Source organism: Arachis duranensis, chromosome 10 (assembly GCF_000817695.3).
Source record: "Arachis duranensis cultivar V14167 chromosome 10, aradu.V14167.gnm2.J7QH, whole genome shotgun sequence".
Classification (NCBI taxonomy): Eukaryota; Viridiplantae; Streptophyta; class Magnoliopsida; order Fabales; family Fabaceae; genus Arachis; species Arachis duranensis.
Genome location: NC_029781.3, coordinates 102,900,781 through 102,918,904, shown reverse-complemented (window position 1 = coordinate 102,918,904; position 18,124 = coordinate 102,900,781). Strand labels below are relative to the sequence as shown.

Here is an 18,124-nt window from a genome sequence, read left to right as displayed (position 1 = left end):
GACTTTAAATTATACTGTCTAAATTGATAAAATCTATATCTTAATAAATTTTATGTTAAAAAATTATAATACATTTATTTATAAAAAAACATATATATTTATTATCGTAAAATTAATATTCATATTTAAATTTAAATTTATCTATAAATTTTAATTTTATGTTTTTTTAATTTATTTTTTAATTTATTTAATGTGATTAAAAACAAAACAATAAACTTATAATTAATATAATATAATATTAGAATTAATTTGAAACATATATTTTTTTTAAATCTTTTTAAAGTATACACGAATTGAGTGAAGTTGGATTCATTTTGACCCGAATTCGACTTTAAATAATGGTCGAATTTATTTTTGAGACTCTTATTCAATTCTAAATTAGTAAAATCTAAAATCATACCAAATAAACTCCCAAAATATTTGAATCCATGCCGAATTTTTAAACTAGATCGGATTATGTATATTCCTATTTCTATAATATTGTTTATTATGTTTATTTGCCTTTAAAAAATATTCATTTCTACATATAAACTTTGTAAATATCTCAAAAATACTGTCTTCTAAAAGATTCACAAGTCTTTCTCAGTTTCTTGTAACTTTTGGAATCTCTCAATCTCATAGTTGGTAGTAAAGTGATTCCTGGTTGTTAAAATAACTCATATGTTTCAAATATTTTATCTCAATTTCGGTGATCCAAAAAAGTTGTTTTAATTTATAAGTAAATAATCACATCAACTAAATTTCAATATATTTCATTGCATACAATTTTAAATACTTAATAAGTATTATTAATTCATGCTAATGAGTTATAGCTCAAATGATATAGTCTCACCATACTCAATTAAGAAGTTGCGGGTTCGAGTCTCTTATCTTTAGTAAAAAAAAAATTATTAATTCATAAAATTTTAAAAAATATTTATAAATAATTCAACTCTCTTTTCCTACATTAAAAAAACTGTTTATTTTTAGTCATTTGAGTGATATTTATTCATAGAAAGTAATAAATATCACAAATTTTAAACTTCAATCATTCTTAATCCATAGAAAACCAACACATTAAAATGTTATTAATTCGTGAATTTTTAATTTAATTGTTCTTATATTTTTATTAAATAATAATATTAATATAGATAGATTTATTTAATTTTTCATCAAATTTTGATGTAAAAATAGAAATTAACGATTGGTTTGATTATTAAATTTTTTAAAAATTACAATATCCACTAAAAATATGAAAATATATCCTTTAAAGTAAAAAAAATCAATAGAATGTTAAAATAATCGTAATTACCATAAAATTTTTAAATGTTATTATATGTAAATTTCATTGTCACATATTTGATTTTTTTCCACAAAATTTAAGAAACAAAAATAAGCAGTAATAAAAACACAAATCAATCTTATTTTTTACTTTATCAACAGCTTTAATTAAAATAATTTGATTCTTAAAAATCCATATGTAGCATAGCCTTTTAACTTTTTGAAGAAGATTAAAGACTTCTAAAATTTATTATTTTTGTTATAATTTAATTATTAATTTAATAATATATAATATATTTTATATTATATATTTTTTTAAATATTAATAATTAAAATAAATTCTAATAATTTCTAGCAATTTTTTTATTTGTTTCTCTCAAAAAAAATAATAAATAAACAAAAACAGACGAAAGCGAGAGGAATCTTTCCCTTGCTTGGTTGTGAGTTGTGACTCCACCAAAATGGATTTTTTCATTTTTTTAATAATTAAAAAAATAAAGTATAATTTTTTATTATTAATTTTTGTAAATAAAATAAAAAAATTAAAAATTAAAAATTATACTTAACGCTCACAATTCTTTTTAACAATTGAATTGAAAGGATCCATCACCACATACACACGCATACACAGGTCACTGAAAAGCCCAAAACCCTAAGCAGGCGCCATGGATTTGCAGCAGAACGACTTCGATCACCTTTTGTTATACGAGCACGCCCGTAAAACCGCCGAAGCCGGATACGCCAAGAACCCTCTCGATGCCGACGTCAGTTGTTCTCTTCTTCGTCTTCTTAATTTTCAATATTTTTCTGTTAATTAAAACTTTGAAATGTCTTTTATGTGTTTATTTAGATGTGGTTGCAATTCTTGTGATAATTAAGGACCGTAAGTTATATGAAAAAAAAAAAAATTGTCTGCTTTAGTGTTTTTATCATCTGATAATATGTGTAGAACTTGACAAGATGGGGCGGGGCTTTGTTAGAGTTGTCACAATTTCAGACTCTTCCCGAAGCTAAGAAAATGATCGAAGGTGAATTCTTTGCTCATTTTTTTGGCCTATAAATGATTTTTTTTTTCCCGATTACATTATCCGAATCAAAGTATATCCGTCTAACTCATGTTACTCTGCTACAACTAGATTTTTTTTTTTTTTCCAATTGAATTTGTAAATGGTAAGAATGTGGTTTGGACCTTTGTATTGAACTTTGATTATGGATGTCTCGCTGGGAGCGCAGATGCTATTTCCAAGCTGGAGGAGGCTGTTGTGGTTAATCCCAAGAAGCATGATACTCTCTGGTGCCTTGGAAAAGCTCACACGTCTCGAGCATTCTTAATTCCTGACTGTGACGAGGCGAAAGTTTATTTCGATAAGGGAGCTAAGTACTTCCAGCAAGCTGTTGATGAGGTCCGTTCTTTGTTCGGTTAACTTTACTATGTGATTGGGGAGTAATGTGCTTATGAAAATGATTTGAATAATGAAGGTTTTTCATTGTCTATATAGGATCCTAGCAATGATCAATACCACAAATCATTGGAAGTGGCTGCCAAGGTATTCACTGCATTGTAATATTTTGTTTATCTTTCTATTTTATCTGCTTTACTTGTTGGAAGTGTCATGAAGTTCAATAATAGTTATCCAGTTCTCCTGCGTTTGAAGAAAAAGACCCTTTACAGATGCCCACAGGGTATCGGGTCAAGATACCACAACCCACAGTCTTGGCTTCCTTGTTCAGACTCCCATCAACATTGACTTTAACCCAACCATCTTCTAGGATAAGCCACTGAGAAAGTTGTCATACCCTTCCTGACCTATGAAGCCTGGATTTCACAGCAAGTTTGAAACGTAGCATAGTGCTAAACATATCCATTGGCTTCTCTTGAAAGATGAACTCATTTCTGCGCCTTCAATTCCACCATAGATTGTTTGAAGATTTGATTTTTTTTTTCCTCTTGCATCTTAGTTTTGTTATTTTCAATCATTTTTTCCCATCCATTTATAATATCTGAATGCGTCATATTACATCAATGTTGTATCTATAGTCCTGGAGAGCAAATACTCATATATTGGGTGCTGTGGTTTGTTTGCCTAACTTTGAAACAAACTAAGTTGCTGTTGAATCTTGTAAAATGATCCTGAAATCTCCAATTATCTATGATAGTATGAGACGGTGTGTTGACTTTTGGATTATGGATACCTCTGTAAAGACATACCGGACTCATGAATCTTAGGATCCTCAACATATTCATTTAAATCATATAGAACACAATGGTCGGTTGAGAATATGTATACTGGTAGAATACCGCAATGATTTCTTTTTAACACTTGTTTTGGGTAAAGGATTGGGTCTGTTCATCTGGTTCACAAAGTAATCGAATTATTGTTTGAGGTGTTCCTTGTTGGATTTCTCCCAGCTTTCCGTGCTTTTGGAGTTTAATTACCTTCTTTATTTGTATGTTATCTTTCTTGGTGATGTGTTTTTATCTTTTTCATTAATAACATGCTCATGTAAAATTCTCTGATTGGCTGATTACTGGACCACTTCAATAACTAACATCTTTTCTCAAGGCTCCTGAGCTGCATGTAGAAATCCATAAGCATTGTGGCTTTGCTCAGCAGCAGTCAACTGGAGCAACTGGAGCTTCTACTTCTGCTGGTGCTAAGGTAAATGATTAAAAGTTTCCATTGGCTGATATTCTGTATTAGCATTTGGTACTCAATGCAAGTCTTGATCAGTCTTACAAATTTTACACTTATAATAAAAATAAAAGGTAAAACGGGGATGGTCTACCCTCCCACTTGATTACCTTCAGCAAATTACGGGTTAATACTCAAATTTGTTCCACGCGATCTCCATTTTCGCCCTTGAATGATTTTTTTAATCAAATTAGTCCTTGAATGATTTTTTTTTTGAAATCACGTTTGTCCTTCTGTTAACTTTCTCACGTTGCCATTAACGATCTGTTGATCTGGAACGTGAAGTGGCAATAAGAATTACACCTGGCATGCCATGTGTGTTGCTGACGAGATATGTTTAGCAAAATGTATCAATTTAGTCTCTGAATCTCAATTATAAACCCTAATTCCCATCTTCCCATGAACATGAATGCATTGCTCGAGTGTTGTTGCAGATCCAGCAGCTGTTGAGGGAGGAGAAAATCGATTTCGGCGCCATGATGGGCAGTGGAAGTGGAGGTCCCGGTGGTGGATTGCCGTCATACTCACATGGTAGCTATGCTTTGAGCTCGTCCATGCGAAAAAGAAGGAAAAACGATGAGGAAACCTGTTTCTGCGGTTTAAAAACTTTGATTAAGAAATCTGGGACATCACAGAATTCAGATAGGTTGTTTCATACTTGTCCAAAATATCAGGTGAGTTTAATTTTGTATAAATGATAGCATCATCTTGGCTTTCTCCATTTATGTGGGATTAACTTTTTTATTCAATGTTTTCAGAAGGGGAGCCACTGCAATTTTTTTAAATGGGTTGAGGAAAATAAACATGCATTTGTTGCAGAAGGTCCAAAGGGGGTCCTAGAAACTGATGTAAAACTGGAGATTGATTATGAAAATTGGAAGGTTAAATTAGCAAGGAGAATAAGTAGTTTAGAAGCAGAAGTCAGAGTACTCAAAATGTTAATGTGTTTCATGTTCACTTGTCTGATAATGGTCATCTTAGTAGGAGCTTTACTTTGCATGTCATATATGTACAAGTAGGAGAAAGTGAATGTGGTATGATGGCTTTAGGTTGCTGGATTTTTTGTTTCCAGTTATCATGGTTGGATTTTTCGTTTCCAGTTATCATGATTAAACTATTGTAAATTGAAAGTAGAGTTTATTAATGGCAACTTGGATTCTGAGTACACCTGTTAATCAAATATATTTATGCATCACTTATACCATCATATATAAAGAAGTCTTAATATAAAGGCAAATCAGATTCAAAAGAAGTCTTAATATAAAGGCAAATCAGATTCAAAAGGTAATAAAGTAAAGGCAACGACGATGAAGTTTTATTTTTAGTGTTATTTTGCAAACATGTTATGCTTTTTTGGTTACAGACATCTATTTACAAAAGAGAAACGGTTACCATTTTCATATTTTTTCCTTTCTAAGTTCTAACTATCCCCTTATAATATAAGTTTGTGGACAAAATTAACTCTATTCCATTTACTTTTTACAGACTATAGAATAAATAAAACTAAGTTACTACAAAGAATAATTCAATTTCTCTCATGGAAAAGTGCATTCTGTTGTGTTCTGTCTCTAACTCTCTTTATACTTTAGATATGTAGAATCAGTAGCTCCCATTTCTGTTATACTCGTGCAACAGGAGAAAATGGTGGCATCATTACATAAGGTAGAGTCTTGTTCTTCTCCTTTGATCGCATAAAAAGCTATGCTTCCTCCTTCATAAGCATTTCCAGTGAATTACATTGAGATAATGGTTAGTTTTTCTCCCACCTGCAAGGCTACAAGTGGAAGTGCCATGCAAAATGGCAACACAAATGGAGAAGGCTTGTAATAGAGATAACCAGACATGAAAATCAACAGCATATTCACCCTCTTCAACTTTGCCCAAGCTGAAGGTAGGAGTATTTTACTTGGCTCCCTATAAAGTATGCACAAAATGAAAAAAAAAAATCAGATATTTGCTAAAATGTAATAATGACAATATTGTAAATGAAGCAAGTTGTACATTTTCATGTATCATTAAATCAGTTAATTTTCCAATCAGAGTGAGTGTCTGTTTGTTCTTTTCAATTTTTATCCTAATCTGGATGTGTTCTATCTTATAGTAGCAAAATGGTTGCTAAGCATACAAGTAATAAGTTGGAACTAATTGCACTAAACTTGAGGACCTTGAAACTTTGCACTGGCTTATGTTATGCAGTTTCTAATAAAAAGGCATCAATCTTCTTCGGGAAAAAAGAAAACAAGAAAACAAGAAACTGAAGATCTTAATGACGAAAACATAATGATAGAAAAGGAAGGTATTTTTGTAATTAAATCTTAAATGGGATTTGATCAGTGAATGAGAAAGCATATACAATAAAGTATGAAGTAGTTAAACTATAGAACTATTTACCTGAAGAAAAAGTTGCAGTGGTTGATAATACAACAGGTTTCCTCATCGTTTTTCCTTCTTCGCATGAATGAGCTCGAAGCATAGCTACCATGTGAGTGCGATGGCAACCCACCATCGGGAGCTCCATTTCTGCTCCCCATCAGGGCGCCGAAATCGATTTTCTCCTCCCTCAACAACTGCTAGATCTGCAACAACACTCAAGCAATGCATCATGTTCATGGGAAGACGGGAATTGGAGTTTATTTAATTGAGATTCAGGGACTAAATTGACACATTTTGCTAAACATATATTGTCAGCAACACACACAGCACGCCAAGTGTAATTTGTATTGCCACTTCACGTTCCAGGTTAGTAGATCGTTAACGATAGTGTGAGGAAGTTAACGGAAGGACGAACGTGATTTAAAAAAAAATCATTTAGGGACTAATTTGATTAAAAAATCATTCAAAGACGAAAATGGAGATCGCGTGATCTTTGAGGGACGATTTTGAGTATTAACCCAGCAAATTATTATCAAACTTCACAAAACAAGATTCTATAAAATAGCAACTCAACATAGTAGTTATTAAACAGCACAAATATTTTTCTATATCATTTACCCTTCAACCAAATAAGATAAGCTTCAATGTAGTCTCTGAAGTTGCACTCGAGCCTCATAGTAGTCCCTGAACTTAAAGTTACCCATATTCATCCCTGAAGTTGCACTCCGGGACTCAAACTTGTCCTTCCGGCAATTTCTGCCCACCTGGCACTACCGGAAAGCTGAGTTGGCAGGCTTCGTGACACGTGGGCATTACAACGGCTAACTGATGTGGCAGAGTAAACTGTCCGGAATTAATTTGGTCCCTCAAATCAAGTTAAAACCCTAATCCCCAATTTTGAAACCCACAGCGCTCTGTCTTCTCTTCTCTTCGGTTCTCTATTCTTGTCTTCCCCATCTTTAAAGCCCGATTGTTATGGTAAGTGCGAGCAATGCAGCTGGGAGCTCGAACAACCCATGATCATTTGGAAGCATCATGAAGAGAATGAATAGAAACAGAGAATCGCGTTTGCAAGAATGGTGTGGCTGCGGGTCGAAACCAGTGCTGCAGTGGTCAGGGACGGATTCTAATCTAGGGATACCGTTCCTGGGTTGCCCAAACTACAATGTAAGTATTATTGTTGTTGATTGCTGTATTTATGGATATAAAATTTGCTGGCTGAATTTTCTTGGCTATGCAGACTGTGGATATGAAATGGTGTGGATTGTTTTTGTGGGTTGATAAAGTTTTGGAAGAAAATGTCATAGCATGTGATGATAGAACAAGGCATTCAGTTGACAATGAAGAATTGAAGATGAAGATTGCTTGAAATTTTGGTAGATTAGAGGCTGAAATTAGGGTTCTAAAAATGGGGGGGGGTTTGATATTTGTGTTCATGCTGCTGATTGTAGTTGGTGTTCTTGTATTAAAGTTGGATAGACAACAGGGTCAACTGTATCTAGCTAAAAACAAATGAGATGCATGCTATATGCATATGTTGTTCATGTACTTGTTCCTGTCTTTTTGTTTGAAAAAAATGCAAATTAAAGTGTTTGATTATATGCATACTTATGTTCCTACACTTCTGTTTAATGAAATGGAAATGAACAGGGTCTGAATTACTCTTAATTCTATAACACAGGACAAAATATAACCAAAAAGCTAACAAAACTCAATTCAAGAAAGTCATAATTCATATTGGTAATGTTTCATCTAAAAAAGGCATTATAGAGCCAAAACACCAAGTATATCAAAGTTGTTAACATTTTGACCTCATAAGTTTCAGATACTAAAATCCCCAACACTAGGACAACGTTTAAGAAAGCATACATGGTAAAAAACTTCAGCAAAATAGATACACAAAGACACCATGTGTCCCTGTCCCTAAACATAATCATTCTAATCTTCATTTTTTGTGCCTGGGTTCCTTGAATCCAATGGTGGACACAAACTTCATGAAATTTGCAAGCCTTGTAGCATTCCCCTGTGTTGCACCTTGCATAGGGTTAAGTGTGGGATTCCTTGTTGGTTGACTGCTTCCTGGTGGATTGCTACTCCCTGAAGTTGTTTTTTCGTCATGATTGGAGAACTTTCTTTTTAGAGGGACCACATCATGAACTTCGACAACTATGTTGGTTGGCCAGCCATGAACTTCGAACTTCTCATAGTTTGGGTCACCAGACCACATCAGGACCCAACTTTTTGATTCCTTCACTTTTATAAAAAGATGTCAGACACTTGTTTTCGAGCACCAAAATAGTCCCAACACTTTTATAAGTGACATCAAACTAGTCCCTAAACAGCACTGTTACATACAAACATGACATTATGCAGCATGTATAACCACCATCAGCCCAGGAATAATTCAACATATATAAACAGCAGCCTATTGAAGGTATTGAAAACAGTGTATCTGTGAAACAATGACAACATTAGTTATTTCAAGAAAGCAGGTATTGAAGGCGATTGATAAACAAAAATAAAAGAGAAAGTACTACACAACTTAGCACAATGCACACAAAAAAGTCAAAAGAAGAAGGCTTGTTAAACAAAACATAACAAAACAATTGGATAATTTGGCTAAGATATCCTAATTTAGTCTTCTCGCCAGCTGCTCGAAATTCTTGAACTGCTCAGAATAATTGCTGCTTTCATTTGCTATAGTATAATCCCTAACACTGTATGTAGAAAAATCAAAGCACCAGATCATGACATAACCGTAAATTCACAAGAAGTACGATTAACTATAGAAAATTTTAATTTTCGCAACATATCCGACTTCACCCAGAAAGAAAAGCAGATAACTTTGAGCAACAAAACTCAATACACACAAGCTTGAAATTTGCAGCATAGAACGAATATACAAAATATTTCTGGTGGTTTTTTTTATTCCCTTAACTATTCTATCTTAATATTTGATGTGACAAAGAAAGGAATGGGGAAAAGGGTAAAAGTTGACCATACATAGTACAAACTCTAATTTCAAAAGGTTTTCAAATCACAATTCAGTACTTCAGTTTTTACTAAAAAATCATGTATGATTTTTTGCCCCCACCATAGCCATTATATTTTAGTTTCTGGTCTTCCTCTATCAAGAATGAAAATTCTATTTAATTAAGAAGAGTAATAAAATAAGTCATCAACAAATAGAAGCTCCAAACTTCAACGTAGCCCAATTCAACACGAACAAAGAAAACCAGGTTGGTCGGTTACAAAAATTTTAATTTTGCAATGCAGCAAATGAAAGAAAAATCTTAAAGAATTTATAGCTTTAAGGGAAAAAAGAGGCTTACCAAATCTCAAGGTGTGCAGGGTCCGAAGACCCTTCCTTCAAGGCATCAATGAGTAACTTCTCATTCATGACGAGGCACTTTACCAGCACTTTATTTAAAACTTTTTTTGGATTGACATAAACAAAGACATATTCTTGGTCAAGTTGGTTCCAGTCCTCTACAGACACCTCCTCTACACACAATCACAAACCACATATTAAAAATGATCAGTAAATGCTAATTATAAGCTTCAGCTTAATTGACTTGATCCTCATATTAGATTGCATAGCCTAATCCTTCGTCTAGTATAGAAGCCCAAGGATAGTGCAATTTTTCGGCATGAATTGCCATTATTTGTGGTTATCATGGTTCATTAACAGCTACTACCTTAGAAAGCTCAAATTTACTTTATAATCTAAATAATGAACTTCTGTAATTCACTCAATCAATCACATATCAGTATTTGATGGTTTTCAATAAACCATCAACTCAAGAACAAATAATCCTATAAAACTCTCTTACACTGATTAGATAAAAATTGTTCTACATAGCTAGTGCTACAAACTTAGGGCACGTTTGGTTTCCCTTTTTCACTTTCTATGTTTTCTGGTTCTTGCAAAGAAAGAAGTGAAAACAGAAAACAGAATTTTCAATTTTTTTCACTAAAGAAGAGTGATAATTAATGATATTTGGATATTTCACATAAAATATATCGAAATTAAATGATTTCGTTAAAGAAAAAAAAAAGAGAGAGAACAAAATGGAAAATTAGTGAAAGTGTTACCAGTGGAGAGATGTGAGAGGGCGTCATCGAAGAGGGCTTGGAGGCCGGTGGGGGTGAGAAGGTAGCCGGAAGAGAAGAAGGTGGCGTGATCGACAAACGCTGCTTTGTCATGGTCGTTTAGAAAGGAAGGCCTTGCCGCCCTTATGACCGCCATCACCGACTTATCCGTAGCCATTGTCGGTTTATGATTCTAACGTTTGGGACACCACGTTTCAGCTTTCAACTTCCGGAGTGAAGAGGAGTCAACAGTGTGTTGTGGTTCTTTTCTTTCTTTCCTTTGAATTTTGACACAGAAGGTGTTTGTTTCTTCGGAGAGAAGTTGAGCACAAAAGCGAAGTGGTTCGGGAAAATCGGTGCAGTTCATGCAATCGCACAGACGCCATTGATGAGTGTCGTGGAGAAGAAGAGATCTCTGTATTTGTGTTGTGATTTGAGAGGGGGGAGACAATTCGATAGGGTAACGTTGAGGAAGGGGAGTTTTAGCGTGAAACGACGTGGTTTCATGTCATTTTGGCGCCAAAGCAAATACTGTGTTGTTTCTGTTATGCCAACGTGTCAAGAAGGAGGCCAACTAAGCTTTTCGGTTGCGCCAGATGGACAGAATGTACCGGAAGGACGAGTCTGAGTCCCAGAGTACAACCTCAGGGATGAATATAGGTAACTTTTAAGTTCAGTGACTACTATGAAGCTCGAATGTAACTTCAGGGACCACTTTGAGGCTTATCTCTCAACCAAACATACCCTAGAAGCCAAGAAAAAGTCAACAATGGAAATTGAAAGGAGGATAACCTCCCTACCAAAAACAATTAAAAGGAAAATTTAATTTTACATTTATTATTGAATATAATAATTATGATTAACGTTAATTCCCTTACGTTTTTGCAGCCTGTCTGCCTTTCCCAATTGCAGCACCAAAATATCTCTAGAACATAGCAACAAGAACAAATTAGTAGAAAAGCTGTATGTGGAACTGCAAAAAAAAGGAACCTCAATAGTTGAGGTATTGCAAAATATAATTTCAGAAGTTGTCAACAAAACAAAAGGTTCACTAACATAGAAAACACCAGAAGGTTCAACCATGTACAATTGTGGTCCATCTCTATCATAACCTCCTAGTATGACGCCACATCCAAAAGGTCTGTGAAATCGCCAACAATATGTTATTGATGTAAAAAATACAAAAAAGTACAGCTTAAAAAGTACAGTGTGCAAAGGTGTACATAACTAGCCACGTGTTCAGCAAGTTCCTTAACAGGAATAGGTTCTCCATACACTGCAAAGAAAAATAAGCTAGAAATGAATGTTATGTAACGGAAAGATATTGATCTTTGGAAAAGTCTACGAAGCCAGCAACTTTATTAAATTCTGACCAGCATGTAACCAGCAAAAGAAAAGTGAATAATCCCACACTATTGGATAAAATTTCACACCATTAAAAACATCATTAATGACTACTTGATGACTACAAATCACAAAAGTTGCTAGCCCCTAGCACTCTTCATTCATTTCAATCCAGAGCCACCAACAGCAATGTGTTAGATCATAGGTTTGAACTTTGAAATGGCGAATGTTTTAAGGTATAAACCAATAATTTTAATAGTCCACTAAAAGTTTCTTTCTGAATGAGGATTTTAGCTTTTGATTATATTCTATCACTATAAGCCTGAGAAATAAGAGCAATAAAGTAAACTAAATTATCACTGTGTTATTTGGACAGCAGTTGAAATACCTACCGATCAGTTTCAGGGAATGTTATATTGTCACATTGACAATAAGTCAAGCAAAATATAGCAGAATAAAAAGATTAATGATAATGGTTGAAATCAAAATCAAAACATGGCTCACTTTCAAGTGATTTAAATTTCCAATTAGTTCATTTGCATTCAATAGCAAATTAGACGTAGTTTCATATCATTAAGAACATTAATAATGATTAATTAATGACTACAAATTACAAAATCTGTTGGCCTCCTAGCACTTCTCTATTTATTAACCAAGTCTAACCCAGTTAGTTTAAGATAATATATCAGTTATAATTAATACAATTTTAAAGTTTATTATTTAATTTAATTATACTTAATTTATAAAAAGATAAATATATAGTTATTACTCAATCAGTAATACACTGGTTAAACACAAACAAAAAACAATTTTAGAGTTTATCTCAAAGAAATTATAAATTTTAGAAGTTTTAATATAAATTTTAGAAGATTTCAAAGTGTACATATAAACGAGGATTTTAACTCTGTCTCACTTTAAAATACAATTAAATAAATTCCAATAATATAATATATAAAAAATTCTATTGAATTGATTATTAAATAGATTATTTATATAGAATATATATTAAAATTTGAAATATATACTAAAAATATATAAAATAACACAGAATATATATATATATATATATAATAATTCTATTAATTGTTATATATTTTTTATTCTAATGTGTACAGTATTAAAAAGTTTAAATAATATAAAGATGAAATCTGAACTCTGAAAAGCAATAAACAATTTTAGAAATTGAATTTGAGTAAATAAATCACCTCATAAATACTATTTTAAAAGCAACTTACTATTTCATAAGAAAAAAAATTAAAGAAATGAAAAATGCTTATCTCATAAAATGTCAATAAAATATAAGTTTTGATTCCAACAATTTAAAAGTAGTTTTTCACTCGATTACTATAAAGTATACTACCAGTTTACCAAAAACCAAAAATATGCATATGCATGAATAAAAGATGCATTAGTTTGCAAAAAAAAATAATTTGTAATCAAAGACACATATTGTGTATACTTAGATTGTATTATATTATACTAAATCTTAGTATAATTTGTATTCATTAGATAATATTTTTAAACTAATGTAAAATCATGATAGATTTTTGAATCAATTATTAAGTTTTTGATTGCAATGTCATATGTAAAATTATAATTTTTTATACTTCACTGATTTTTTATGTAAATTTTTTAAAGCAGTGGACATCGAATATGAGTCACATTTAAATTCAAAAGGCTTAAAAGAAAAAAAAATTTAAAATTTTAATCTGATAGAGTATATAATATGAGTCATATTTTAGATTTGAAATAATTTAAAGTTGCTAGGATGATGGAATCATCTTAAAATTTTAAAAATACAAAAATGATCTAAAATTCGTAGAGTATATAATTTGAGTCCTATCTTAAATATGAGAAATTTTAAAAAAATAATATCTAAAATTTTTAAATTAAATAAGATTACATGTTGATTATAAAAAAAAAGTTTTTAAATTGGACTAAAGCTTAATATTGTCAAAGCTTTAGTTAGAGAAGATTATTCTATTTGTACATTTATTATTAATTGCAAATAATATCTATTTAGAGCAACACCAATATATACAGCGAGTTAGCGAGTTATTACGGAAAATTTTAGAAGATTAAATTTAATAGTGTTTGTAAAGTTTTTTAGAGTATTTGAGAATGCTCTAGATAGTTCCGAAACATTCTAAAATGTCCTAGAAGGTTCCGGAATACTCTAGAAGGTTCTAGAATACTCTAGAAGGCCATAAAGTATTCTAGAAGAGTGTGGATGTATATATGAATATGAAAAGTAGTATGGAAGAATCTAGAAGTATTTAGAGAGTTGTGGTATGATAGATATTTGTAAAGAAGGTTCTAAATGATTAATCTAGACCGTTGATTAGATTTAATCCTAACCATCCATTGAGGAGGTGGATGGCTATAAATAGAAGTGAAAGTTAGAGTTATGTGTGTGTGAATAATTTGTAACAAACACTTGAACAATAAAGTGTTCTTTCCACCAAGCTTCCTTTCTCTTGTGTTCTTAACTTTCTTGCTAAGTATTGAGGGTTAGGCTGACTTGGTCTTAGTTTAAGAGGTTGAGTAAGTTCGAGTGCCAACACGGTAGCGTTGGAGTATGTCCAAGGCCGTGACAATTTGGTATCAGAGCAAGGTTCGAGAGGGAGCACAAGTGATTTGTGGGTATGGCTTTTAGTGTAACCATGGAGCATGTTGAGTCTCAAAGGGGAAGAATTATTTTTCTTTCTCAATGGGGAGGTAAGAAGGTCCGTTCTTCAAGTGAGGCTAGAGGTAAGGGCTCTAACTTCTTAGAAGAGAAGGTTTCTATGTTGGAAAATTTTCTATCCTCTATGGATGAGCGCTTCAAAAGGATAGAACATGACAAGGAGATCCTCGAGGCTCACGTGTTGGGAGAACTAGATGCTTTCAAAGAAAGTATGTTCCAAATCAAAGAGAAACTTGAGAATTCCTTGAAGTTATTTGAGGAAGTTCGAGTTTGGTTCGAGGAGGCAAAATCTCAACCAACCATTATAAGGGAGACGACAAAGATTGATCTTACAAAGTCGAAGGAGTTCAAGGGCGTGAGGGACGCTCGAGGGGTGGAGAACTTCCTATGGCAAATGGAGAGGTACTTTGAAGGCCAATGGTAGGTCGAATAAGCAATAAAGGTACGCACTGCAGCTCTCTACCTTTCTGATAATGCTACTTTGTGGTAGAGGAGAAAGTGCGTAGATATGGAAAAGAGTACTTGCAACATAGCCACATGGAAAGATTTTAAAAGGGAATTAAAAAGACAATTCTTTCCTGAGAATGTGGTTTATGAAGTAAGGAAGAAGTTGATGGAGTTGAAGTACAAGAGTACGATTAGCGACTATGTAAAGGAATTTACTACTCTCACGCTTCAAATCCCCAACTTAGCATCAGAGGATGCATTGTTCTTCTTCATTGATAGACTCCAACCTTAGACAAAGCAAGAACTACAAAGAAGGAATGTTAAGGATGTCAATGAGGCCATCGTTGTGGCCGAATCACTCACTGAGTATCATAGGGGAGACTCTAAACCCAAGTCTTCCTCCAAGCCTAGTTCTACTAAAGGTGGGGGAGACAAGGGGAAGAGTTTCTCAACCAAGAAGGAAGGAAAATACTCTTCAAAGAAAGAGTACGAAGAAAAGAAGAAGGCTTTCGTACCCAAAGGAGGATGTTTCGTGTGCAAGGGACAACACCAAATGAAGGACTGTCCCAAGTTAGGGACCCTGGCATCTATCGCCGAGGAACGAGAGGCCCAAACTCAAGTAAATGAGTGTGTTGGATCTATCCAACTCATGAATACTGTGAAGGGCAAAGAGGGGTACCACCAAGTATTCAATACTTGATCAAGTGGAAAGGGCTCCCGATAACTGAAGCTAGTTGGGAAGCTCGTGAAGATCTGTGACAATTCCAAGAACACCTACAGCGCTATCATGAACAGAACGTGACGAGGACGTCTGCGCATTAGGTGGGGAAGAATGTCACGAAAAATTTTAAAAGGTTAAATTTAACACTATTTGTAGAGTTTTCTAGAGTATTTGAGAATGCTTTAGATGGTTTCGGAACATTCTAGAATGTCCTAGAAGGTTCCGGAATACTCTAGAAGGTTTTAGAATACTCTAGAAGGCCATAGAGTATTTTAGAAGAGTGTGGATGTATATAGGAGTATAAAGAGTAGTATGGAAGAATCTAGAAGAATTTAGAGAGTTGTGGTATGATGGATATTTATAAAGAAGGTTCTAGACGATTAATCTAGACCGTTGATTAGATTTAATCCTAACCATCCATTGAGGAGGTGGATGACTATAAATAGGAGTGAAAGTTAGAGTTATGTGTGTGTGAATCATTTGTAACAAACACTTGAGCAATAAAGTGTTCTTTCCACCAAGCTTCATTTCTCATGTGTTCTCTTATGTTCTCTCGTGTGTTCTCTTATGTTCTTAGCTTTCTTGCTAAGTATTGAAGGTTAGGCTAATTTGGTCTTAGTTCAAGAGGTTGAGTAAATTCGAGTGCCGGCACGGTAGCGTTGGAATGTGTCCAAGACCGTGATAGAATACCCGTTCCGAAGCATTATTTCTTATATTGTTTATTATGTTTTTTTGCCTTTAAAAAATATTCATTTCTACATATAAATTTTGTATATATCTAGAAAATTTTTTCTTTTAAAAGATTCACAAGTCTTTCTCAGTTTTTGTAACTTTTAGAATCTCTCAATCTCATACTTGATACTAAAATGATTATTGGTTATTAAAATAACTCCTATGTTTTAAATATTTTATTTCATATTCGATGATCCAAAAAATAAGTAAATAATCACATAAACTAAATTTTAATATATTTCATTGCATACAATCTTAAATACCTAATAAGTATTCTTAATAAATAAGTTTTAGAAATATATTTATAAATAATTCAACTCTCTTCTCTTGCATTAAAAACACTCCGTTTATTTTTAGTCATTTAAGTGATTTTTATTCGTGGAGAGTAATAAATTTTGTTTATATATAAATTAAATAAATGTATTATTTATGAATATAAACAATTTGAAACGTTTTTAAGAAATTGCATTATATTACTTATTTCATTTACGGTGTAAACAAAAAAATTTTGAATGTATTTTATTTTATATGTAAAAATTTCCAAACACGTATTAGGGATGCACACATAATATTGATCGTAGGCCACATATTTTTACTGTATAAATGAAATACGTTTAAAATTATACGAAATACGGATACCTGTAATTATAACAAAATTAATTTTTTAGGTATAAAAAATATCATTTTTAAAATAATAAAACGGTATTAAAAATATAATTTTGATCGATTTAAAAAATAAAATTCGATATATGTTTGTTTCAATTTAGATCTACCTTAATTAATCTATATTCCATCTATATTTTAAAAAAACTAATAAGAACGTTTCAATTAATGAGCAGTTTTAACTCAAATTACGTAATTTAAAACCGCCAATTTAGTATAACAAATTTTATAAGATTTTTATCCAAATTTTTTATTTTTTTTATATTTTATATTTCTGAATACTAATTTAAATGAGATGGTTTTAGAAAATAATGTGATGACAGTTTTGAATTAAGTGATTGGATAATGCATAGTTTTAAATTATGTGTTTAGATGGGGAGTTTTAAATTATGTGACTTGAATTAATTAAAACTGCTTGTTAAAATCGTCTATCTCCTAAAAAATTATTAATTTAAATTTTAAAATAGAGATGAGATATAAATTAATTAAGGTAGATTTAAACACGAATAAACATATATCAAATTTTATTTTTTAAATTGGTCAAGATTATATTCTTAATACAATTTTATTATTTTAAATATTATATTTTTATACCTATTAAAATTAAATTTTTTATAATTACAGATACTCGTATTTTATTTACTGTAAGTCAATTTTCATATTACGTGTGTATTTGTGATACATGTTTAAAAATTTTTATATAAACAAAATACGTTCAAAATTATTTCATTTAAACTTAAACTGTAAACGAAACAAATAATACAATGTAATTTTGTAAAGACACTATAAATTATTTATATCCACAAATAATACATTTATTTAATTTATATAAAAAAAACCCAGGGTAATAAATATCACAAATTTTAAACTTCAATAATTCTTAATCCATAGAAGACCAACACATTAAAATGTTATTAATTCGTGAATTTTTAATTTAGTTGTTCTTATATTTTTATTAAATAATAATATAGATAGATTTATTTAATTTTTCATCAAATTTTCATATAAACAAAGAAATTAACGAGTGGTTTGATGATTAATTTTTTTAAAAATTAAAATATCCACTAAAAATATAAAAAAAAATATTCTTTAAAATAAAAAAATAATAAAATG

The 18,124-nt window shown here is 31.7% G+C and overlaps 2 protein-coding genes and 1 pseudogene across 3 annotated transcripts in view; 2 read left to right on the top strand and 1 right to left on the bottom strand.

The window, feature by feature from the left end:
• Positions 1 to 1,851: 1,851 nt before the first annotated feature.
• Positions 1,852 to 5,118, top strand: LOC107471874 (mitochondrial import receptor subunit TOM20). Of its 2 annotated transcripts, none has more exons than XM_016091391.3 (7): positions 1,852 to 2,024; positions 2,210 to 2,288; positions 2,494 to 2,663; positions 2,760 to 2,807; positions 3,825 to 3,920; positions 4,388 to 4,627; positions 4,712 to 5,118. In XM_016091391.3, exons 1-7 carry the CDS (start codon positions 1,926 to 1,928, stop codon positions 4,970 to 4,972), a joined length of 993 nt encoding a protein of 330 aa, XP_015946877.1. In that variant the 5' UTR covers positions 1,852 to 1,925; the 3' UTR covers positions 4,973 to 5,118. The 2 variants fall into 2 exon arrangements, with proteins under 2 accessions (XP_015946877.1, XP_052111422.1); XM_052255462.1 differs by having other exon boundaries at positions 1,885 to 2,028.
• Positions 1,904 to 18,124, top strand: part of LOC107471602 (mitochondrial import receptor subunit TOM20) — a 24,788-nt gene continuing 8,567 nt past the window's right edge. Inside the window, exon 1 of the mRNA XM_016091096.3 lies at positions 1,904 to 1,916. The gene's annotated coding sequence lies outside the window, so the exon portion shown is untranslated. The remainder of the gene's footprint in view (positions 1,917 to 18,124) is intronic.
• LOC107471607 (probable proteasome inhibitor) lies at positions 8,272 to 10,596 on the bottom strand (annotated as a pseudogene).